At 38.3% G+C, this 25,855-nt stretch overlaps 1 protein-coding gene across 7 annotated transcripts in view; it reads right to left on the bottom strand.

Moving 5' to 3' along the window:
• Positions 1-14,913: 14,913 nt before the first annotated feature.
• The window catches only part of Slit2 (slit guidance ligand 2), a 346,807-nt gene continuing 335,865 nt past the window's right edge, over positions 14,914-25,855 (bottom strand). For all 7 annotated transcript variants that reach the window (XM_026788661.1, XM_026788664.1, XM_026788663.1 and 4 more), the window contains 4 exons: positions 24,903-25,057; positions 18,153-18,441; positions 17,723-17,934; positions 14,914-16,650 (listed from right to left, as the gene is read on the bottom strand). In XM_026788661.1, coding sequence (XP_026644462.1) covers positions 16,409-16,650; positions 17,723-17,934; positions 18,153-18,441; positions 24,903-25,057 — 898 coding nt within the window. In that variant the 3' untranslated portion in view covers positions 14,914-16,408. The remainder of the gene's footprint in view (positions 16,651-17,722; positions 17,935-18,152; positions 18,442-24,902; positions 25,058-25,855) is intronic.

Genomic DNA, 25,855 nt, shown 5'->3' with positions numbered 1-25,855 from the left:
AAAGGGTCATTGATGGCAACAACGTCCACTTTGGCAGAAGTGAAGGCAGCCCTGGTAACCAGGCGTCCAATACGGCCAAATCCGTTCACTCCGACATTCACCATCGTGTCTCTGGAACGAGGCTGGCACTGCACGAAAAGAAGCGCTGTCTCCAAAACAGGGAGGAGCAGAGAGCCTTCAATTGTATTTTAATAAAAATAAAGCTTGTTTGAAGATCTGAGAGTAAAATAGCCTTACTGGTCAGCCTTACAGACCAAGTAATAGTAACACATTTTTAATTCCACTAGCCATAATAGTTGCTATAGAAACAGGGTGGTGCATGACTTTATTCCCAGTGGTACATGATGCTAATCCCAGTCCTAGAGAAGATTATAAAACAAGTGGAACAGTTCTCGGATACAGTCTCATCTTTAGATTCCTGGAGGCAGACTCGCCGTTTCATTCTGAGGTAGAAGTAAGAGACAATGGCTGGCCTCTTTTCTTTCCAGACATTCAGGTTGAACCCCAATTTCTGTCTCTGAGTTTTATTAATTTGCTTCAGTGATAATCAGCTGCATCAATAACCTATGGAGCCTCAGAAGTGCCTGTACTTGCAGGAATGACCACTTGAGCCTTAGGCCCCCTGCAGCTAGAAGAGTGATTCCTGCAGGCTATGCCCTGTCTGCACTTAGAAGAGTGATCAATAGAGCCATACTTGCCAACTATACCAATTGGAGAAAGAGAGAACACCTGAAGCACAGTACCTGTACCAATTGGAGGAAGAAATGAGTCAACAACAGTGTGAGAATATACGCAATAACATCACTAGCAATACAGTTCTTTCAGAAACTGGTGGCCCCACACTCCCAACACAGATAATCCCACAGCAACAAATCTCAAAGAAGGGAAACACATACACAATACACATAATACAACCACCACCAACAAAAACAAAAATAACAATAACTTGCAATTGCCAATCATTAATATCGCTTAATATTTGTGGACTCAATTCACTTATAAAAAGCCACAGGCTAACACAATAGATACAAAAACAGAATCCATCCTTCTTCTGTATACAAGAAACACACTTCAACTTCAAAGACAAATATTACTTTAGAGTAAACGGTTGGAAAAAAGTATTTTCCAGTCAAATGGATCTAAAAAACAAGTTGGTGTAGCTATCTTAATATCTAACAAAATAGTTTTTAAGTTAAACATAAACAAAAGAGATAAAGAAGGACATTTCATATTTGTCACAGGAAAAATTCAACAAGATGAAATCTCAGTTCTGAACATCTATGCCCCAAATACAAGGGCACCACATTTGTAAGAAGAAACATCACAAAAGTTTAAATCACACTGTAATAGTGGGAGACTTCAACACCCTACCCTCACCAATGGACAGGTCTACCAAATAAATCTTAACAGAGAAATAAAGGAACTAATAAATGCCATGACCCATATAGACTTAACAAACATCTATAGAACATTTCACCAAAATCCAAAAGAATACACCTTCTTAGCACCTTATGGAACCATCTCTAATACTGAACATTTCCTCAGTAACAAAACAAACCTCAATATATACAAAAAGGTTGGGATAACCCCCTGTATCTTATCAGATCATCATGGCTTAAAGTTAGAATTCAACAGCAACAACAATTGTAGAAAATCCACAAACTCATGGAAATTGAACAATGCTCACTTGACTCACCAATGGGTCAAGAAAGAAATTAAGAAATTAAGCTTCCTAAAATTCAATGAAAATGGTAGCACAACATATCCAAATTTATGGGATACAATGAAAATAGTACTAAGAGGAAATTTATAACACTAAGTGCCTACATAAAGAAGTTGGAGAATTTCCAAACTAACATAGCAACTGAAAGCCCTAAAACAAAAAGAAGCAAACTCACCCAGGAGGAGTAGATAACTGCAAATAATCAAATTGAGGGCTGAAATCAATAAAATAGAAACAAAGAAAGCAATCTAAAGAATCAATGAGACAAAGAGTTGGTTCTTCAGAAAAAAAATCAAGATAGACAAAAGTTTATCCAAACTAATTAAAAGTCATAGAGAGAATATCCAAATTAAGAAAATCAGAAATCAGAAGGGGGACAGAACAACAGACACTGAGGAAATCCAGAGAATCATCAGGTCTTACTATAGGTGTAGTTCACTGAACTGAAAAATTTAAAGGAAATGGACAATTTCATTGATAAGTATCATATACCAAAACTAAATCAAGACCAGATAAATAAATTGCACAGACCTATAGCCCCTAAGGAAATAGAAAAGACAGACACCTAACAAAAACAACAACAACAACAACAACAACAACAACAACAACAACAACAACAACAACTAAAGAAACCCAAAAAACAGGACCAGAGACCTGATGGTTTCAGTGAAGAATTCTGATGTTGTATTTCCTTCTGTATGTGTTGCTTTTATTAGTTGATGAATAAAGCATTTTTGGCCAATGACTTTGCAGAGTAAAGTCAGGTGGGAAATCCAAACAGAGATATGAAGAGAGTAGACGGAGTCAAGCCACCCAAGAAGCAAGAGGTAACAAAACTACGAGTCTTGTGATAAAATATAAAATAATAGAAATGGGTTAATTTAAGATGTAAAATCTAGCTAGGAATACACCTGAGAACCTGTCAATATAGGTAAAACTGTCTTTGAAATTTCCTGCTTCATGGAAAAGTCTGTCGCATACTATGGGCCTGTCAGCTGAAGATAGATGCCCCAATTTTACAGAGGAACTTTGGGTGGCTGCTCAGGCAGCGAGACATCTCTGTCAATTCTAGAGTTTTAGAAGTTGCTTACAATGTACTTCCTGTTTACTTAGGTAATATATCCTTCTGAAATCTTTAGTGGAGTTGAAGACTACATAGATAGTCACAGTCATAGTTTTCCTATCATATTTAGTTATGATAAATGATAAATTAGATATAAATATTGTAACTATAGTTCTTGCTTGATACCTGTTTTGTTATATGTAGTTTTGCTATGTTAAAGTTAAAGCCTTCCCTTTTGTTTAAACAGAAATGGTGGAGGAGGTCCTTCTCTCTATGTGTTGCTTTTATGGGTTAATGAATAAAGAAAACTTCTTTGGTCTGATAAGGTAGAGCTAGATAGGTGGAAAAGACTAAACTGAATTCTGGGATACAGAAGGGCAGAATCAGAGAGATGTCATGGAGCTGCTAGAGACAGACATGCTGACTCTTTGCCAGTAAGCCACTGCCACGTGATGATATATAGATTAACAGAAATGGGTTAAATTAATATGTAAGAGTTAGGCAATAAGAAGCTAGAGCTAATGGGCCAACTGGTGATTTAATTAATACAGTTCTGTGTGATTATTTCAGGTGTAAGCTAGTCAGGTGGCCAGAAAGAACAAGCAGCCCCCTCTCTCCCTGTAACAGTAGCCCTCCTATAAACAAATGAAAATGTGATGAGAAAGAATTTAGAGAAACATCATCCTTCACAATAGTCACAAACAACATAAAATACCTAGGGTAACTCTAATCAAACAAGTGGAAGACCTGTATGACAATAACTTTAAGTCTTTGATGAAAGAAATTGAATGTCAGAAAATAGAAAGATCTCCCAAACTCTTGGAAAGGTAGGATTAACACCTACTTTTGGCAAGTTTACCCAATGTAATCTACAGATTTAAAACAATCTCCATCAAAATCCCAACACCATTCTTCATAGACATCAAAATAACAATACTTAACTTCATATGGAAACCAAAAAACCCCAGGAGAGCCAAAGCAATTCTATATATCACCATCCCTGACTTTAAGCTCTATTGTAGAGCTACAGTAATGAAAACAGCCTGATATTGTCATAAAATGGACATGTGGATCAATGGAATCAAATCAAAGACCCTGATATTAATTCTCATAACTGGTAGTGGGACCAGGAACTATCCATAAAAAATTACCTGGCTTTTTGGAGCCCATTTCCTAGGAAGAGAAACCTTTCTCAGTTAGATACGAGGGTGATGGTCTTGGTCCTGTCTCAATGTGAAGATGAGACAGAATTCATTGACGACCCAAGGTCTTACCCTCTCTGGGGTGAGGCAAAGGTGGGGGTAGTGAGAAGAGGGGAAGGAGAGAGAACTGGGATTAGTACATATAAAAAACATGTGGAGATATTAAATGTGCTGATTATTGAAGACAGATATATTTATCTTTAATTTCTATGTGCTTTCTATTATAATGTAATAGCTAATAATAGCAGACATTAAAGACTCCTAATTACTTGGCACACACTGTGTTAAGTATTCTCCATATATAATCCACTCTACTCTTGTAACAACCCCATTACATAGATACTATAATTATGCTTATGTTTCTACTCCGCTAAGACTCTGTTTTCCATTATTGGCAAAATATGTGAGAAGATCAACAACTTACAGGGGAAAGAGTTAGTTATTTTAGGCCCATTCTTTCAGGACTTGGCTTGTGGTTGCTTGACTCCTGTTATTGTTAGATGTAACATGGCCCCCAAGGGCTCCTGGATTTGAACACTAGGTCCCCAGCTGGTGATACTGTTAGAGAGTCTATGGAATCTGTAGGAGGTGGGGCCTACCCAAAGGAAGTCGTCCACTGTGGGCAGATCCTTGAGTGTATATAATTCTTGTGTCCCTGCTGTCATCTCTTTGCTTCCCACACTCTGGAGATAGTAACAAAAAGCTTAATACTCTGGTCACCATACATCTTTGAGCTTTTCCCACAATTGGGCTTTCTACTGTGAGGAATTTGCACCATTAGTCAAAATAAGTCCTTTCGCTTGTAGGTTCTTGCTTATCATTTATTTTATCACAGAAATGAGTAAAGAGACAAACATAGATGGCTGGTAGCAGAAGTGGGACTGTTGATGGCTATGTTATCCATGGCATTGGATTGTTTAGAATTGGGTTGTGGGAGGAAAGTGCAAAGATTTGCAGCTGTATGACAGAGAAGTTCTAGAATCCTGTAAGCAGAGTTTAATAAGACATTCTGGTGAGAGTTCAAAACATAAGTATGCTGGTAGAAATGTAGACAAGAAAGACCACAGTCATGAGGTTTCAGATGTGGAATAAAACTCAATCAGAAAATGGGCTACAAGCCATCTAGTTTACATCTGCAAATCATCTGGCTACACTTTGCTGCTATCCTGAAAATGGGAGTTAGGCTAAATTAAAGAGTAATGGACTTGGTTACTTGGTGGAGGAAATTCCAAGTAAGCATATCATGTATGCTGTCATGAGGACCCTCCTCACAACTCTTAGCCAGGATTACAGGGAGAGGGAAGAGAATGTAGCAGAAAGATGTGGAAAACACACAGCTTGGTGAGGAAAGAAAAGGGAACCCAGACAGTTAACATGCAAACAAAGGAGATACTTAGTTTTGTAATAAAAATTGTGATTATAAAATAACTATGTCATTCCTCCCTTCCCTTTCCTCACTCTAAACTCCCTCATATATCTCCTCTGCTCACTGTATAATTGATGGTCTAGTATTTTACTAATTGTTGTGGCATGCATATTTGTACGTATATATACAGACACATTCTTAAATATAACCTGCTCAGTCTAGATAATGCTACGTGTATGCAAGTTTTTGGAGCTGAGCATTTGCCTCTGGAAAACTAATTGATGTACTCTCCCTTGGGAAGAACACTTCTGTTCCCAACTATTCTCAATTATCTATAGTTCATTGTGAGTATTGAGGCCTCTTGGGCATTTCTTGTCTAGTTTGTCATGTTCATTGGGATCATTCTTGTTCAACCTACATTTGGAAGTTTCAGCACTCATATCATTGGGACTGTATGGGTGTTGCTTTTGATATTACCAGAAGAGACTATCTCACAGCAAACTCCTTTGTCCTCCAGCTCTCACAATCTCTACTTCTCTTCTTCAATATCCTCAGAGTTTTAGGTGCAGGAGTGTTTGGTAAGTATGTCCCATGGGACTAGATTCTACAACTCTAAATTTGATTTGTTTTGACTTTCTGTGTTGGTTTTCCTGAGACAGTAAGAAAGGTTCTCTGAGAGCAAGACTTTAGCTATCAATGAGTTCAGTTATTAAGACAGAAAAAAATCATTTGAAAAATTTATGTCTGAATGGAGAGAGCCTAAAAAGGACACTATCAGCCATCACAAATCAGGACCTGCTTATGCCTAGTGTCCCACATGCCCATTTGTATTTACTGAGTCCTTAGCAAGGGTCCTTGAGATATTGTTTTATTAAAACTAACCAGATTTCATATAATTCCAGTATGATATACAATGTAGTAACTGTATTGTGACATTCATTTAGACAGAATTCTTTTTCTAATGTTCCTGGCTCCTTGACAATGTTGCCCTTATGGTACTCCCACCATTTGGTCCTATTTCTAGGTCTCGAACATGATTGTTAGTTCATTTTGAATAATGGACCACAGTTTTTTTTTATTCTCTACATCAATTGTCTTCCCCTGTGCCAGCAAACAAAGGCTAGAGAAGAGTTTGCCTTTTCTGTACTGTATGAGCTAAAAATGATTTTTTTACATTTTTAAATATTTGAAACAAATCAAATGAAGATTTTATGATAGAAAAAGGAAATTACTTGAAATATGAATGTCAATGTCCATAAATGAAAGTTTATTGAATTGTAACTCTTCACTCACTAATGTGTTGTCTCTGGCTATTGAGGCATAATTGAGGAGTCCAAAAGAAAACAAATGTTCACAAGTCTGAGAATATTTATTATCTCATCATTTAATAATAATTCAGACTCCTGTTTTAGCAAAACTTTTGAACAAATTATGTAGGGGAGCAACTCCAGAATCAGATAAAGTTTGGGTTAGAAGAAAGGGAGAAGATGTCACTGTGGGGACCTATGAACCATGTGTGGGTTCATACATATGGGTCTCTACAGGTGACCAGGAAACACTGTGCTACCAGGTCTAGCTCGTTTTTAATTACTAAAAATAAAGAGCAGTTTCATTCTGTCATCATTTTGAAAACATTCCAGAAGTAAAGTCAGACTGTGCAATGTGATCACAGAATAATCATTGCCAGTAGGGAGAGACAGGGGTTTCCTGGATTGAGGGGGAATTGTGGGATTATCAGTAGGAAGGACGTATAGAAGAGCACGGTAGGAACTTCCCAGAGGGGGGAGTTAATGAAGAGCAAGTTCCTTTGACAATATGAATACAAGTAGGGCAAAGTATGTTTTTAGTTAATATTCAGGAGCATTCAATAATTTTTTTCCCAATTGCAATTGTTTGGCCAATGGCTCGGGCATATTACTGACTAGCTCTCACAATTAAGTTAATCCATTACTAATAATCTGTATTGCCACAAGGCTGAGGCTTACCGGTGATGTTCTGGCATGTTATTTCTTCAGTGGCTTCATGGCCACTCCAAAAAAAAAATTCTTAGATTTTGAAAATAATTCAAATCTTTTCCCTATTTGAATTTTTCTGATGTGATCTCTGTTTTCTGAACTAAGCTGCAGTGTTGATCACAGAGATTTTTCTCAACACTGGGATCTTTAGGGTGATTCTCCTACCTGGGGCGTTTTTTGTTTGTTTGTTTGGTTGGTTGGTTGACCTAACTGTCCTCTATCTCATTTACCTAGCTCAGACCTCACCTCTGCACTGGGCCCTTTTCCCTAAGTAGTTTCTTCCCTGTTATTACTGTGTCTTCTACTACAGTAGTGCTCAAAGCCCTTATCATAGGTTACCTATTTATCTCTGGTTTTATTTGACTTTTTGTCAAATCCTGTGATGTGATAAGCTTCACAAGGATTTAAATTTTTTGTTCAGTATTTTCTGTTCTGTACTGAAATCATTAATGGCAAGATTTACTAAACTACTATATATTTTGGAGTGTTTTTAATATTGAAGATGAAAGCATTAGATATTATGTGGTAATAGTCTGTTGTGAAAAAATACTTGAATAGTTAAAAACAGCAAAAGGATTCAGTATAAGTAGTAATGGAAAGGAGCTTTGTCATATAGAGAGATACTAGGCACATTCTACTTAGTGTTTGGTCTTGGATAAGTTCTGTTCTTCCTTTGTCATTTCCTATGCAATTGTTGGCACTGTTCTTAGTGTTTATGGGGTTCAAGCTTTGAATTGGCTCCAGTAACTCTCACCTTTGCTATTTATGTGATGGTCCAGTCTCCTTTAAAGATAAATCAGAATTGAATCTGCACCTTATGGAATATCTCAGGTGTAGTGGCAATGGCTTTCAAGGATAAGTCTTGACATGTATATAATGGCTTGTATTGCTTTATTTGGAAGATGACAGAAGCCATGTCCTGGGATGCTCAAATAGCTTTGAAAGAGGGCCACATGGAGAAGCAGTGAAGCTCAAACCCTGTTCAGACCAGGAAAAACTCAGAATGAGACTTGCCCAAAATTCCCACCAAAAGAAACTGAAATATCAAGAGTCTCTTGATTCTTTAAGTGGCTATACTTTGGAGTACTGTATTCTAGAATACACTAGTCACTAATGCACCCATCTTTTCTGTGATCATCTGGTTGTTTGACATAAATATCAGAGAACTACTTCTCTGTTTCCTTATTTCTTGCTTTTCTCAACACAAACTATTGTAGTTATTCCAGAGCGAACTTGACTTTAGTCTTGGTTCTGATGAGAGCTGTTAGGTTGTGGATTGCATGTTTATGCTTTCCTCAAATTTATGTGATGAAACCCCAACCCTTGTGTGAAGAAATAATGGCAGTGGTCGTATATATAGTGAAGGGTTTAGAATATTTATTAGAATTATATTAGGTTACCAGGAAGGGCCTTATGTGAGGGTTTAGCAGCCCCATAGGAAAGAAAAACTAGTGTGTCATTCTCTAAGTGCAAGTACTGAGTGGGTTAGTTAGTTTGATTCACACTAGCAAAGTGTAGTAAACAGACATTCATTTATCAGTTTTGAATATGGAAAGTCTTTCTGTTTCTGTCTCTATATGTGTGTGTGTGTGTGTGTGTGTGTGTGTGTGTTTGAGAGACAGATACACACACATGTGTGCATGAGCAAACAAGAGAGAGAGAGAGACAGAGAGACAGAGACACACACAGAGAGAATAAGAATGTGGGAGAGCACCTCCAGGTCTTATTCTAAGGGACTGGCTGAGTCTTTTGCTCTATTGGTACACTGATCCTCTGTCTATTGTCCTGAGTTGTGAGGGGTGTAGAGATAGAAATAAATCACCTAAAACCTTCTGTTCTCAGACTGTCTATTCTATGAAGCAAGCCTGTATTTATAATCTAAAATATGAACACATTTAAAATAAGATGTAAAAGGAAAACAAGGCTAAATGAAAAAAACACACAGAAGGATTTTCACTTCATTTTCTGAGTGTTTAAATCAACATGCCTTTTTCTTTGCCAAATGATAAGAGATTTATTCCCTAATCAAACAATAATGTGCCTGCCATTCAGGAATGTGTTCTTATTGATTTCATAGTTCCAAAAAGGGGTTGACAAGCAGAAAGAAAGAATTGTGGCTAATCTCAGAATAACATGAAGGAAAAACAATCCTTGTGAAGATGTAAGTTAAAGCAAGAACTTTAACTTAGATGGGGAAGGGATCCAGTGATAGTACACCCATTGAGTGCCTGCAAGGTTGGACACTCAGATGTAATCTGTCTCTTTCCTGTGATAAAGCAGGCCTCTGAGATTCATGAAAAGATGTCTGTGCTCATACAAACAGAGTGTTGTCTGTGTGTTGTGTTTCATATTGTTTTTCTTTATAAAGATCAGCTTGTGGCCATGAATGAATTCTAGGATGTGAGAATACATGTGTTGTTTGATCTGTGACTATCTTAGGCAACAACACAGCCTATGGAGGTACAAAGCTAATGACACAATTGGATTAAAAAAATCCTCCCACTTCAGTTTCTGATATAGGGAGGAAATTTCATTATAAAAATCATCTTTTCTTTCCAAATGATCAGTAATAAGAATGTTTTAATGTATTTCTACTGAGTTTATTCAGTGGCATTATAAAAAAGTCTCTTGAGAAATATTTAGCTATTTCCCAAAATCTCACTAGACAATTATACTGTCTATCAGTTCTAGCAAAATCAATAATGTATTATGGTTAGAGTCAGAAGATCTGGACTGTGTAACCTTGGGCAAGTCAGTTAGTATCTCTGCCACCATCCATGCAGACAAAAAAGGATATTTAAGCTATTTCTCCAAGGCAGAGTAGGATTAATGACAGCAAGTCTCACAGACAATTGTCTCTGTGGCTCTTTCGCCAGTCTCCATTTTTATGCGTGTGAGTGTTAATGTTTATTTTTTTTTAATCCAAATTTAACCATTCACACACTGATGCAAAGACAAAGCGAGTTTAAAATGTAGTTGGGCATGGTTTCTACGCAGATTTCATCTTCTTGGACAGTGGTAGAACATTTAAGTGCTCTCTTTTCTCCCTTGGTTGTAGAAAGAGGAAGTCACCAGAGAAGTTCTTCTGGGTAAGAGTTACTATGCCTAAGCAGCTCCACACTCTGGGAATTTCCTGGTTTCTTGTTCTCTGGCATCTTGTTTCATCATTCCAGATTTCACCTATCTTGGTCAAACCTAGCCAGTGTGATGGACAATCAAGTTCCATTGTGCATTTTCTTTGTAGTTTGAAGGCATAAGTCACAGACAACCACACACCAGTTTGGAATTATGATAAATAGGATGGTTATTTATTTAAGGGGGAAAAAACTTACAGATCACCATCCCAGACAACATCCCTCTGCACAAACAAGAAGGGAGCCTAGTCGCCAGAAGCGGAGCTGGAAGCCAGAGAAAGAGAGGGGAGGGAAGTGGCCGCATTTTTAAAGAGAGAGACCACGCCCCAATGGGCTGGTATCTCAGCAGCTATTGGCTGAAGGAGCGGAAGGAGCTCCCGCAACAGTGGTCTGTAACATGAGGGCCTGCTTGTTGGGGTATATATAAACTGAAAGGGAGAGTGAGTTGTGAGTTTCACAGCACAGATTGGTCAGCAGTTGTTTCAATTTAGCTTCATCAGCTTTTCTGCTTGTGAACACTCCTGTGAGATTTGGGAAATAATATTATTGTAAGATTTTGATGCTATTATCCTATATCATTTTTTTCAGAGGCATTTGTTTTGGAAGTTGCAAGGAACTGAATTAAGTGTAGCTAAGAAGCCATTATTTTGAAATGCAAATCTCTTTGGTTTGTTATTTGGAAAATCCCACTGCAAATAGGCATGCGATAGAAGAAAGCACACAGTAAGTAGACACCATTGCATTGCACACATAGAACTAATGCTTGTCACATGTAAGACCCACTAGATTCTTTAGTTCCCATTATAGTACAAAGTTTTCTTACTCTGTAGTTTTATGGACCAGCTGCTTTCCTTGGACAACCTAACCCAATATGTCTACACACAATCTTCCTTCCTGCGTTCTACTGTATCCTTTCTGACACAGCTGAAAGCCATTTTCTCACGGAACCATTCCACCCCCTGCTATATACTGATGTGATCAAAAGTTTCTGCTGTATTTTTTAATGTAGGCAGAGATGGCCTTGAACTTCTGATCATCCCGCCTCCCATGATGGAGAGCTGCTATAGCACCAACACAGCACCACCAACACTGGTTTTATCACATGACAAAAAAGCTCATTTGAATATTGTCAACTTGACACAAGTGAGAGTCATCTGGCAAGAGAGAATTCATCTGTGAAAATACTTCCACCAGACTGGCCTGTAAGAAAGTCTATAAGTCATTTTGTTTAGTGATTGACTTGTGAAGGTCCAACCCCGTGTGGGCTGCGGGACTCCCGAGCAAGTGGTCCTTGTATAACAATATGTAAGCAGCTGAGGGAATCATGCAGAACAAGGCAGTAAGCAGTGGTTTGTGGTTCTGCTTCATTTCCTGCTTGACCCACCGAATGGCAAATGTATGATCCCATCATATTTTTGTTGCCCCCCCTGACCATCTTCTATTGTCCCTAAAATATGACTACCTAGTCATGCCTGCTTGTGTTAGAATTACCCCATTTTTATCTACATTTTGGAATCAAATTATTCCTTTGAAAATGTAGGCGCTATTCGAAGTCAGATGTTACGCCTCTGGTTTATTCTGACGTTTCTGAACTGGTTCACCCATTTCCTTGGCTTCAGCTACCATCTGAACTGGGAACAACTGTTGCTCCTCCATCGCCCACATTTCAGAGTTCATAAATTGCTTTTAAATATTCCTTATTGTCAACATAGGAATAACTACAGAGGGATGACAATAATACTTCCTTGTTAGGAATCTAGCATACCAGAATAAAAGTTTGGGTGTTGCTCTCTATATAGTGGGAATTAAATATATATTATATAATTGTTAAATATATATTATATAATTGTTCTGGTTTTACATTCCTGCTTCATCCCTCCATTGATGCACTGGAAGCTGTAAGAAGAAATAAATTCTTTCCACATATTGCTTTTATCATGGTGCTTTTCACAGTAATCCAAAAACAAGCTAGATCGAGGGGCTCAAACCCACGGTTTTGGATGTGCTAAGCAAGTACTATATCAACTGAGCAACATCTATATTCTGGCTGTACCTTTTCTAGCATACCACTATATCTTTAAAGGTACATCAAACTCTGATGGTATGTGTCCTCAGTTAGCTTTCTATTGCTGTGATCAAACACCAGAACCAATGTAACTGGGGAGATTTATGTAGCTCAAACTTCCACATCTTTCAGTTCATCATCAGAGGAAGACAGGGCAGGAACTCGAGGCAGGAACTCGAGGCAGGGACTGAAGTGGAAGCTCCAGAGGAAGGCTGCTTACTTCTTTGTTCCCTAAGAATTATTCATCCTCCTTTCTTACAGCACCCAGGGCTACCTTCCCATAGGTGGTACTGTCCGTTGTGATCTGGGCCCTCCCATGTCAATCAAAAATCGAGAGCATGTACCACAAGCTTGTCCACAGGTCAATATTGTGTTTTTTCCCCTCAACTGAGATTCTTTTTTCTTAAATGATTTCAACTTGTGTTAAGTTGACATAAAAACTAGCCAGAACAGTTTCCTAGTCTAGCTTCAACCCATAATTCGTGAAGTATAAGCTCTAATATGGCAGACCTTGTCTGCTTTATCTGAAACTACATGAAATGTCAGCCATCTTTTCGAGGAATTGATAAGGAGACAGGAAACAGAAATCATCTGTTAAATGACTGTGAGTACCCAAAGAAGGTTAAGAAAGAAAATAGCTTCTAGGCTTTTATAGCTTCCTCTCCTTTATGTAATATCTCGCATAAAACTTCATATATTTTTTATAGCTTATATGCTTTTACAGACATCACTTCAGAAATAGTGGTCAGTACATGAGGCAGATGATGCCATAAAGTTCAAGATCCTTATGTCCTGAACTCATTTTAAATCTTTTAATCATTTCTCCAGATGGAGAACAAGAGATGTTATTTTACTGTTTAGAAGCAATTTCAGTCTATGGTCAGAAAAATTTTCCAAGACTGAGGTGGTTATTATTCTTGATCACATTTTTAAATTGTTTGCATTCAAGTTCCTTGATGGTGTTTCACTTATGCTAGTAATATTTAAGAACTTTATGTATTAAATTACAAATGAGCATTACTGTATCTGACCATTTTATTTTGTATTTTTAAAAATTGAATTCTATCACAAAAGTTGGAGGATAGTATTTTTTATTAAAAAAGAGTGTTGTGGTTATCGGCTTATAAATCAGGAGCACTTTTTAATATGAATAATTTTCCTTGATTTGTGTGATTTGCAAACAATTTTCTGGCTGCGAGATTTTCTCCCTTCCATGCTCATGATTGGAAGGCAATTCAAATATGACCCCTGTAAAGCTAACACTGTTCAACTCACACAGAAATAGAACTTTATTTTGTGACCTTATAATCAGGAAGGATAAAAAAATATCATGTGAAAACCATTATGATGTCTCTTTTTTCTTTTAAAAAGGAGCAAAATGTCAAAACTCTAGTTAATATTTTTAAACATATATGATCAATAGTCCTGAAAGTAAGGCTTCAAGACTTAGCAGTCCTCAAGTAGAGGCAATCTGTGACTGAACGGTGTCTATATCATCAGCAAATACCTTAGTATGAACTGCCCAGCATTGGGTCCTGCTTTTTTGTTTTCCAGCCTTATATACTGTTATAAACTAGGGAACACAAGGATTCAAATCACTTGTATAGATGAGGGAGATTTTACATATAAAACTCTTAGCATAGGTTCTGCTTTACAATAACGCATTCTGCAAACACTAGTCATTAGGATGCTGTTTATCTGGTGTATCACGTGGAAATCTTGTTATATTTGTAGATGACTCCTTGCGTAAAGAATGATTCAATACATCTGAAAAAGGAAACAACTCATAGGAACCCATGAATATTTTATAATGGTTATTTAATATTTATATAATACAACTAAAGTAATTTTAAATATGTGCAGAAATATGATTGGATGGTCACACCCGGAATAGTGTATGGGTGTGTGTGCACGCGCACACACGCACACATGAGTGTTTTAAAAAGAGACGAATCCCTTATATACAGTAGAGGTCAAGTATTAATATTCTGCCCAGGCAATGACATTTCCTTGATCTGAAATGTTGCTAGTTCTGGATAGCTGGCTCTAGTAAAGGCAGTGAGACCCAAAGAAGACCCATTGTATGAGCTCTGTTTCATCTCATAAATCCTTTTGGTAGGGGGATTTAATTGAATATTCATTTTCCCTAGCAAAGAGTATGTTATTTTATTTATCTCTTTTATGCAGCCTCCCAATGTGACAATATGTTTATTCCAAAGCAATTTTTTTTTTGTTAACATAAAGGTATAAGTTGCCTTTCTGGTTCATTTCATGCCACTGTATCAAGTTCATAATGAAACACCTGCAAAGTGAGGTAGTTTCTAAGAAAACGGCCAAGCTGTTAATGAAGTAGATATCTTTTAATTTACAAACATCTGTAGTGCAACCGATATTAGTCTAAAGAAGGACAAAGCATAATTCTCATTGTTAAAAAGGGCTTTTCTTTTAAAGAAACATCTGCATCTTCACAGGGCACCCTGGAATTTTTCATGAAGGAAGAGCACAGTCTACTGTAAATCATTATCAACTCTACATTGTAATTTAGAAGCAAACTTGTTAACATGGGAGCAGTAAGGTAATCAAGGAGCTTTATTATTTGGAGAAAAATTACAGTTTTTGACATAACAGTCTTTCTTCTTCCCCCTCCCCCAAAGCATGGCAGGGAAATATCTATTAATTAATTTGTAAAACATCTACTTCCTATTGTCTGTTGCTACAGATAATTTCCTTCTCCTTGTGAGGACATGTGGCAGATGGGTACACTTGCTGTCTCTACTCACAGCTTTTGCAAACCTTCTGTAAGTGTCCCGAAAGAGACCACAGGTCAGTGACATCAGTGGTTAGATGTCAAGGTCAGCCAAAAGAACAACATATACCTATCCCAAGATAACAAAATAACATCCTATGTTAGTTCTATTGCCAAAAAAATCCTGATTTTTTTAAGTTTGAAAATGTACAAAAATATCAGGATAATTATAAATTAATATATATTAAAGCATCGAGAAACAGTCCAAAGTGATGACCTAAATCATTAAGTACAATGTACTTTAATACAATAAATATTCCTCGTTGAAAACGAATACTGTATAGGGCTATTTAGAACTCATAGAAACAAAAATTCATATTATTACTAATTTTTCATTTATCAATAATCTATTGGTTCTTTATCATCTGCTTTATCATTTATATTACAAAAATTTAATACTGGAAAGTGGTAGATAAACACCTTCATGTGCTGTTTCTGCTGATATGCTATCATTGCCAAAGACAATAAAATACATCTCAACACTCCACACCCATTTCTTTCCTGAATGAAACCCAGATGTCAGGACACTCTCTATCTTGCACAAAATATTTCTCATCCCTTGGCTCTATCTACAGATTCTGGATTTCCATTCCCCTGCCTCAGAGTCTCATTGAGATGCTTGTGCTTGAAGTGTTCTTGTGAACTGCACTGATGGGAAGGGGGAGCATGGGGTTTCTGCTCTGGGCAATCACCTGTGAGTGTACAGTCCCGTTTTAGGCCCTTGTATATGTGCTTCTGCTAGCATTAGCATGTTCCAGAGATGGCTCCGTGTTGCAGTGGTCTCCACCGCTGCACTAATGCCTCCAAGTGTGTCTTTTCTTCACACTTCTCCAGTGTAGGGGAAGCTTTAGTACGAGCGTGTCTTTTATTATTTTTTTTCCAAATGCAGACAAGTCTTTATTATCATAATAAAAATAAGTCTGTTCTGTATTTTACAATATATTTCAAATATTTCCATTATGAAGCATGAATTAGTCCAACATGGTCAAGAAGTGTACAACCTTTGCCCAAGATGGAGGCTGCCAGAAAGGCAATTAGGAGGCACACCGCGCGCAGCCGCACTTCACCACCTTCTCAACCTCGTCCACAAACGAGGATCCATCTGTGCATTCAAAGGAGTATTTCCGCCTCTTGCTCCTCAGAGGTCCACAGCACTGCCCACCAGTACACCCGCCTTTACATTCCAAGCGAGATACTTTCTTTGTTGTCTGACAGGCAGCGTAACCCTGCTGCTTCTGGTAATAATCTCTTATCCGTTCCCCTCGACAAGAAATTTCTAGAAAACAAGGAGATAAGAGCATTTTTAAAGACAGACACTGTAGGTTTGGTAGAGTGACCTAAAGAAAGTCAAGATCTCCATTTTGTCACTGGCCTTTCTTCCACTTAGTGGCTGCCATTTTTAGTGCGATGCTTGAGGTCCATTTTATGGACTGATGGCATGAACTATTCTAACTTGAAAATGTATCTTTTAGGCCTCTATTTCCAGCAAAGCGTATGCTATATATGTAGACAATAAATACAACATGTTTGTTCTGACAAGAAAATTGGATTCCTAAATCCTTTTCTTTATTGCAAAAAAAAAAAAAAAAAAGAGGAGAAAAAAAACACACATCTTCTGTTTCTTCAGGACTAACAGCTGGTTTTGTTTACCACGGGGAGCAGTTTCATAGAGAATGCAATTTAATTTATTAGGCCCAGAATTTAATATTATCCAATATGTTACTTAATACAAGTAACATTCCACTAACTTCATAAATTACGCTAGTATGAAGTAGTTCAAAAAAGAGCCATCTGCTAAAGGCTCCCGCAGGCACGTTCATCGTATTGTCTGATGCACCGAAATCGGTGCCAGCTGGAGGCCAGGCAAGTTCGGATCTCGGGAACAAAGCAGGGAGAGGTGGCCCGAAAACTCAGCCGGCTTCCATCCCTCTCACCTGCATAATTTACTGTGATAAATCAGTCGAATCTAAGGTCAAAGTTGATTCTGTACTGAAACCAGAGCAGAGTCACCACCTCCGCGGTCTCTGTGCCTGAGGCTGCATTAGTAATACCTGTGGGTAAGGGGGTCGGGTGGTGGCTGAAGGTGAGTTGGGCAGCTGTGCTCTGAAGAAGGGAAAAGGAGACTTTCCCCAGCAAGTCAAGTAGCGGTAAGATGTCTGATGGCCATGGAAGAACGTTATGGTGGGAGTTTAATGCTTCTCACAGTTAGTAACTGCATCATACCAGGTGAGAACCAATCAACAACAGTAGCCACAAGCCACGCCCAACCCAAGTGTTTCCTTGCTGCACTCGGTGCCATTCACCAGGGATGAGGTTGATGTCACTCGTCACTGCACTGCGTAGCTTACCTCTGTCACAGCTGTCCCCAGTGTATCCACTGTTGCACTCACAGTAGGGCTGCCCGAGGCCAGAGAGCCTGCACTTTCCGTGGCTGCATTTGATCATCTGGCAGGGGTTAAACAGGTCTTCTTCTTCGTCACAAAGGACACCGCCATGGCCCTCTAGGCACTTACAGCTGTAGGAGAAGGCATTGATGGGCAAGCACGTGCCATGTACGCATCTACAGTGAAGGAGAAACAGAGCAATGAAAATCAGGTGGACACACGCGTTCAGAAGGTATGGTGGTTAGGAAAAACGTGTCCGAATACAGAGGACAGAATTCTGATGTGTTGATGTTTCTAAGCCCCTGCCCATGCCCTACCAACCTCCTGCCTTCTTCTCTTAGATTGGCTTTGAGAATTTAACATATGCACTGAGTACCAAGCCTCTGGAACTTACTTGTTTCCCAGGCAGGGATCATTGGTTCGCTGGTCACAGAGGGGCCCCATCCACCCTTCTTCACATTCACAGGTGAAGCCTGATTGGCTGCTGGGCTGGCACGTGCCGTGGGCACACACTTTCTTGTGGCATGGCTCACAGCCAGGCAGAATTCCGGTTTGCATGGGCACTTTCCGGAAGTCCTGCAGCTCACTGTTGATGTAAAGGTGCCGAATACAGCCATGGAAGCTGGTGCCGTTCTGCCCCGGGGCCTGGCGCAGTGCTGCCACGTTGTTCTTCCCAGGCATGCCTAGGAAGACAGAGCATGCCACTTAAGAATCTTTACAGGCTCCTTGGTCATTCGCTACGGAGAAACAGTGAAGCTCACCAGTCCACTTCTATTAAATTGGACTATGTGTGTTCCCATGAGGAGGTAGAGAAAAGCTGGACATCTTGTTTTGCATTTTGGTAATCTGTAGGAAGTTATTCTAACTTTTAACTAAAATAAACCTATTTTATAGTGATAAGTTTTTAACTGGTACATTTGTTTCAAACAAATTAGTAATATAAAAAATTACTTATGAAGTTCTGACATGAAGACTCAAAGACAATATATATATATATATATATATATATATATATATATACAAATTATATAATCTTCAAGAAAGTCTACTTAAAGAAAAATTAGAGGTAGACATTGTTTTTCCATTCCCTATGAGTCTGTACCAGACACCACGTACACTGAGAAGTCAGAGTTTATAATTCTCTGATTAATTCTTTTTCAAATTATAAAATCAAAAGATAGAGCTTAGAGAGCTTGAGGCACCGGTTCCATGCCAACCATGTCAGCATTTTGCCGATTGCCTAATCTTAATCCTGGAGCCCAGGTTCAGTCTTCCAAGACTCTGGGAGTGAGAGCAGGGGCTCAGAGGAACCCACCTCAAACTTGTCAGATTCTAACTTAGCACCAAACTCAGCACCCCAGGGACAGTGTCCCTGCTATCTTGAGCATGTCTCTGCCCAAAGAGTTCATTGTTGCTTCTCATCAGCCTAACACCTCATTCGTACCATGAAGCTTTTATGTCAATTAATAATAATAATAATAATAATAGAGAATACATTCCATCACAAACAGCATTTGTAATCTTGAAGCATACACCCCAGATGTGACAGTCATCTGGTAACTGCTATTTTGGCAAAGGGGAAGAATCTTTCCACGGCCGGATCGAGACCCTGAAATAGTTCCTCGACAGTACTTTCCACAGAAGAGCTTCCAGGACGATAGATGAGGTGAGGGGAGGAATTTGGAAGCCACTGCGCTAATGACTTTCCTCTCAATGCTCATGATTCAACTGTGCTTGGAGTTTGATCTGAGCTACTGATTGGGATTATAAACTGGGTTCCACTCTCCAGGGGACGATTATATTCTGGGGTTCTCCTTCTGTGCCATCATTACCTTTCCTAGACAAGAGGTCTCGTTTGAGTCTTAACAGGCACCAAAATCAGTCTTCTTGGTATACAAAACCACTAGTCTAGAGGTCGAGTCTCTATTCTGGTTGAGTTAATATTCACTAACAAGTTAACATGATTTTTAATCACTGTGAATCTGAGTTTCTTTTCTTGATACTGTTGTAAAATTCCCCGACAAAAGCAACCCAAGAAAGAAAGACTTATTTTAACTTTCAGTTCAAGAGTACAGTCTATCACAGCAACGAAGTCTATACATCACATGTAGAATCAGGAAGCAGAGATGGAGGCAAGCCAGAACTCAGCTCACTTTATACATGTTAAGAGTCCTGAATCCCCACCTAGGGCATGGTGACACTCTTACTAAGATGGGTCATTGCACTTCAATTTTCTTTCTTTTTTTTTTTTTTGGTTTTTTTTTTATCACAAGTGTCTCTCAATAAATTCACATACGATTACTTCAATTTTCTTAATCCTCAGATCTGTGCTCAAAGGCTAAATAATCCTTCACTGGGAAATACAACTCAGGGTATATGCATAAAGGTTTAACACAACAAAAAGACAGATGGTGAAAGTGGCTGTTAAAGAACTAGGGGCTTAGATCTAAGGCTCAGTACAAAGAAGAAACACCACTGAATGTTCGCATTCACCTCACTGCTACCTGACTGCTTTAATATGACTAGCTGCTTCATACTTCATGACTTCCCTACTAAGATGCACTGTACTCTCAGTCTCTAAAACAGAATAAATTTATTTATTTCCTGACACTACAAGGAGAAAAATTACTTAGGGAGTATACCCTGACTAGTTATTTTCCTGTTCTGGGACTCAGTTGCCTCACCTACCACAAGAAGCTAGCCCAGAGCAGTCATTTGTTAGCTTCCCACAAGTGTTTGTTCAAAGAGCATCTTTCTGTCCCTCCCTATCCTGAGATGCTGATATTTGGTGGAAGAGGACAAGTGCAAATGTCTAAATGCCAATATGCAACACAGGTGATTCTGATGCGAGGACACACGGCCACACTAGACCAGGTCCTGGGTTCTTTGTCTTTAATTTAAAGATCTATGTCTGGCCATGGAGAGTGTACTACCACACCAAGCTGGAGGCAGGCAGTTCACCATTTCCAGAAGAGTACCACTGACAGGAAATTGTTCCCTGTGGGGAAAGTCTTTCTAAATTGTGTTTACCCATCACAAACATGACCCTCGTTTTGGGTCATTTCTTAAAACAGTTAAAAATGAACCTTTTCCAAGGCTATTTTTAATACCCACTTTGATGGAGATACAACATTTATTTGTGCACGTATCCAGACTAAATTGAGATCGGCAAAGTTCCTCAGCAGGGAGAAGCAATGAATGAACTTGTTTCATTTAGTCCCAAAACTTACAACCACAGATGGTGTAGTTTTGATGGTTAAAAAAAAAATCTATAAAACAACACAGCTACACACCATATACAGACTCAGCTTTCAATAGCATATAAAATCAAGACCTTTTCTCAATTATTTTTGGACCTGAGGATTGGATCCATACACCTTCCACTAACATACTAACCACATGTTCTACCTTGAATTACCCCTGTAACCAAGAACTATTCTGGGCAGAACTTTCAAATGCAGTGGTAGAGCATGGGTTTTTAGCTGATAAACAGAAGCAGATCTTTATTTATTGAAGCTGTAATTTACAACACAGCTGAGGATGGCCAGGAACCATAAATACCATTGCTTCAGTCAAACCTGGTAATCCAAGATTTTGCTTCTTAAGACATTTTTGCATTTTGTCGACTTATAGTTGGAAATAAATCAATCCATCAATCAATCAGTAAATAACTTACTAAATGGATTTTTTTAAAGCGCCTTTGCAGTCTCTTTTTTTAAAAATGACTCTAAGGGGAAGAGTATCATTATTGAAAACTTTTGTGCAAAGGTAACACTATTTTGGTAATATATGTCTAGACACCTATATCTTTGTCTTACCCACTCTCCTGACAGTTATAATAAGTGTACTAGTTCAATTATCAGATGGAAAAACATTAACATTCTTCTGGTTTATATTACATAAAGATAGTATCACAGATAGTCAGTAATGCAGGAGCATGCTTAGCTGCATTACCAGTTTGCATTTTTCCCAGAGAAATGTAAAGACTTCTGTAAAGGACCAATGTTTAGGATATATAAGGGTTCTCTCCTCAGGCACAGCTCTGGCTTTAACTAGACTTAACCTTGTTTTCATTTTGTTGACTCAGCTTCTCTGCCTCTGCCATGTGACAGTCGGACTGTGGTCTTCTGGATTCCTTGCATTTTACAGTCAGAACCACCACTGAAACCACAATCTGGGGAAGAAGTAGATGGGCTGAGTGTGTTCTTAGGCAGTAAGGCTAATACCAAGGTGGTTTCCCTTAGGCCTGAATACTCAGAGGTGCTTCTGGATTCTTCTGAGACCTCCAGTCTGGGAGGACTAGCACTTTTCAATTGGGAGTTTAATTTTTCCCCCATTTAAAAAGATGTTCTATCTCAAACAATTTTATCTTTATTTTTTTAAAAAAACTAAAGACCATATCCTAGAAGCATTAAAGCATCAGCTCTTAAAGCATTCATTGGAATATTTTTGAGTAAAAGCACCATAAATTCAAATCAAGGACAAATTCAGAAGGAAAGGCAAAACCGTATTACTTAAGTCATTTTGTTTGCTGATTTTTGTAAAAAAAGTAAGTGGCAACGCAGGCTGCATTGGGGTCAGAAAGACCTGGATGTAAATAATTGTCTACCATAATTTAGCTCTGCAAATTTGGAAAAGCTTTATAAAATTCTTGAGTCTGTCCCTTTGGGACTATGCAAAAGAGAAAATAGTGTTTACCTTCTGGTTTTACTTCAATTTCCTCTGAAAATGAAAGGTTGCACAACTAAAAGCAGTGCCATATAAGTAAAAACATTATTTAAAAGAGAAGCAGGCACTATGTTGGTTACAGCAAATGCTTAAAATACATAACTCATCCCTTTTACATCGTGGTTGACCCTCAAGGCTGACTTTTCACACAGGCAACTCTGTTCCCAGCAAGATAGGTGAAAATAGAAATTTAAGCCAGAGGCAATCTCAGAATGGAGAGGGGAGGTGACACAAAGTCCCACCCATATCCTAGGAGCTGTTGACAATAATTTGTACTGGAAGAGGGAAGTCTTATTGAAGTGATATTCCAGGTAAATTGAGCAAACTCCAGTAGAAGTCGTCACACACTGAACAACTGTGGGCAGCTCAAACTGTACTGGTTTTGCTTTTGTTGCTTAAAGAAAAAAAAAGACACAGATGTGTGTGGCTAGCGAAAACATGATAGATTTATAAGGAAAAGAGGGAAGGAGGGATACAACCAAAACTCATCATTTCAACTAACTAATTTTAAAAAAAGTATCTCATAATACTCATAGTTGTGAGTCCTGTGTACTGATGAGGTCAGTTAGTTTGCCGAGTATAGTCAGTCTTCAAGATGTCAATTGTAATGCCACATCAGTGACTCAGAAATGTGTCTGTATGCTTCATGATGCTGGACCAGAATTTATTTTTCAATTTTGTGACACTGATCATCCATTAACGTGGTTCTCAGGATATAGTAGATACCCTATCAGCATTGATAAATTGAATGAAAGGTGCAGAATTTTTCCTAACCTTTTATAGCAGCATCAATATTCTATGATTTTTCAATTATTGAAATTATTGAAAATGGAAATATTCTGAATTTAGGTCACAATTACAAGAAATAGTTTCATAGAAGATTTGGAAGGATTAAAACATAAAGCAAAGAAAATCAGCCTACAAACCACAATCTCAAAGAATGTAGACAACAATGAGGACCCTAAAAGAGACTTACATAGATCTAATCTACATGGGAAGTAGAAAAACATAGGATCTCCGGAGTAAATTGGGACCATGGGGACTTTGGGAGAGGGTTGAAGGGAGGGGAGCAGAGAAAAATGTAGAGCTCAATGAAAATCAATAAAAACAAGATAACTGAATAGCATCTTGAAGTTAGTCTTTTGTAGAGACTGAGAACATCATAAAAACACTTATCCTGAGGTGTGTTGATTTGTTTAGAGGCTTTAGTTATCTGTTAAATAAGTTAATTTTATGACCTTATGATTTAATTTATTGTATTTCAATTCAATATCACATGCCTTGCCTTATTGTTTTTTTTCCCTGAATTTTGCAATTCTGCCTCTAATTCATACTTTCTCTTCCAGACACAGGCAATAGTAGAGTTTTATTCTTTATAGGTTTTTCTCCCCTGGACTTCTTTATTTCTCTTACTCTCTCTGCCTCTGTCCCTGTCTGTCTCTCTTCCCCAATTTCATTCTTATTGCTTACAGTAAGACTGTCCCATTCCTAGCATCGGTCCACCTTGCAAAGGTCTTCTATTTTTCTTTCACTGTGAAAGCCTATCTAAGCAAATATACTTCCTACTAGTCTGATAAAATCTTTCAACGTGAGCTTCTGATTATTTCAATGAGCTTCAATGATAATTGATCTATCAGTTGAACTTTGATGAACTTCCAGAAATATTAGCATGGCAACATTGGTTTGAGCTGATATTATCTGCATCATTAAGTGAGCTGGACTGGAGATTCCTCCTTCCTACTTTGTACTGAACTTGTTTAATCATGTGTGTGTGTGTGTGTTCAGGTACATGAACACGTGTGTGTGTGTGTGTGTGTGTGTGTGTGTGTGCATGTGTGTGTGTGGAGGCTAGAAAACAACTTCTGGTATCCTTTCTCAGGATCTCTGTATCTTTTCTTTTGAAATAGGATCTCCTATCTCCCTGGATCTCATGGAGTTGGATAGGTAGACAAACAGATCTACTATGCCCTAGGGATCTGCTTGTCAAACTCTTCAGCACTGAAATTGTAAACAAACCACAATGCCTGGCATTCCACATGGGTTCTGGATATTTAACTCAGGTTCTTGAGCACTTCATACACTGAGGTGGCTCCCCAGTCTTATTTTATAATTTTCTAACTTAATCACTAACCAATTTTCTGCTTCTGTCTGCAGACAGTAATAAAATTAAATGACAGTATATATAAATTACCTAGCTAGCATGACATAGATGAAGAACTAATGTCCTTCTCTGACCGATGACATACTGAGTTAGACCCAGAACCAGGATGACCAAATGGTCCCTTAAGAGACACTTCCATCTCATCCAATTACAATGACTGATCAATGTCAATGATCATGGCACCAGTAACTTCAGATTTGATCTATAATGAGAAGCACAGATTTGGAAGACCACTGGATTTGGAAGGAAGTTTACCTCCTACATAAAGTGGGGAGTCAAAATTCAGAGTAGATTGTTTTGACAAGTTGGTGATGACTTTAGGGCTTCCTCCATCCACGGAGAGGGAAAGACTCGAATCCAGGGTCAGTAGCTCCACAATGTGGAAGTTTCCATCATTGATTGTCTCCACACTGCAATGGAATAAAATAAATATAACTTGAAACATAGTTCAAATATAAACTTCAAGAAACCCAGCTTCAGAAGAGACATGCAGAACAGACATTAAAGATATTGCCTTTTAAAGGCTATTCTGAAGGAGATAAAATTAATTTTGATTTCTCAGGATCTGGACACAATAAATCTGTCCTCTCACAGAGAGAACTGGAAAAAGAGTATGCTCCTTACGCAGCCACATTCACTCCATTTGTTTGTCTTACTTTCGAAGGACATAAAAATTCCATTTACCAAGAAACAGTCTGTGACTCCAAATGGTATTAAAAAGAAGCCTAAACCTCCTCTAAAGGATCTACAGGATTGCTGGCTTTTGCAGTGTGACACCGTACATTAGCACCTATCAGAGTTAAGATGCTGAAGAATACAAGAACCAACATGATAGGATCTCTGCACTTTTTCACATTTGATAAATTGAAAATATACTTTCCTTTCTTAAAGGGATGCTCCCTGAGCTGTATTACTGTGAAGAAATTATTGTTCAATTGAGAGCTGGGATTAATATGTTAAATAAAAAGCTTAACATAGTCAATATGACAGTTTTATTTATTTATTCATTTTTTGCTCTGGGGTAATACCATTGTGCTGTGGGAAGCTGTATAGCTAGCAACTACCCACCTACTGGAGCATGACCTCATAGTCTATTTACCTGGATGCAGAAGCGCGTCTGGCCCTCCTTTTCCTCTCTGCTTCCCCTTGGGTCCTGTTTGCTGTTTTGTTTGCTTTGGATCTGATCTACATCCATCATTCAAGCAGAG

This window comes from Microtus ochrogaster, unplaced genomic scaffold (genome assembly GCF_000317375.1).
Source record: "Microtus ochrogaster isolate Prairie Vole_2 unplaced genomic scaffold, MicOch1.0 UNK5, whole genome shotgun sequence".
NCBI classification, from domain to species: Eukaryota; Metazoa; Chordata; class Mammalia; order Rodentia; family Cricetidae; genus Microtus; species Microtus ochrogaster.
The sequence above is the reverse complement of the archived record's forward strand: the minus strand, read 5'-3'. Positions and strand labels throughout refer to the sequence as shown.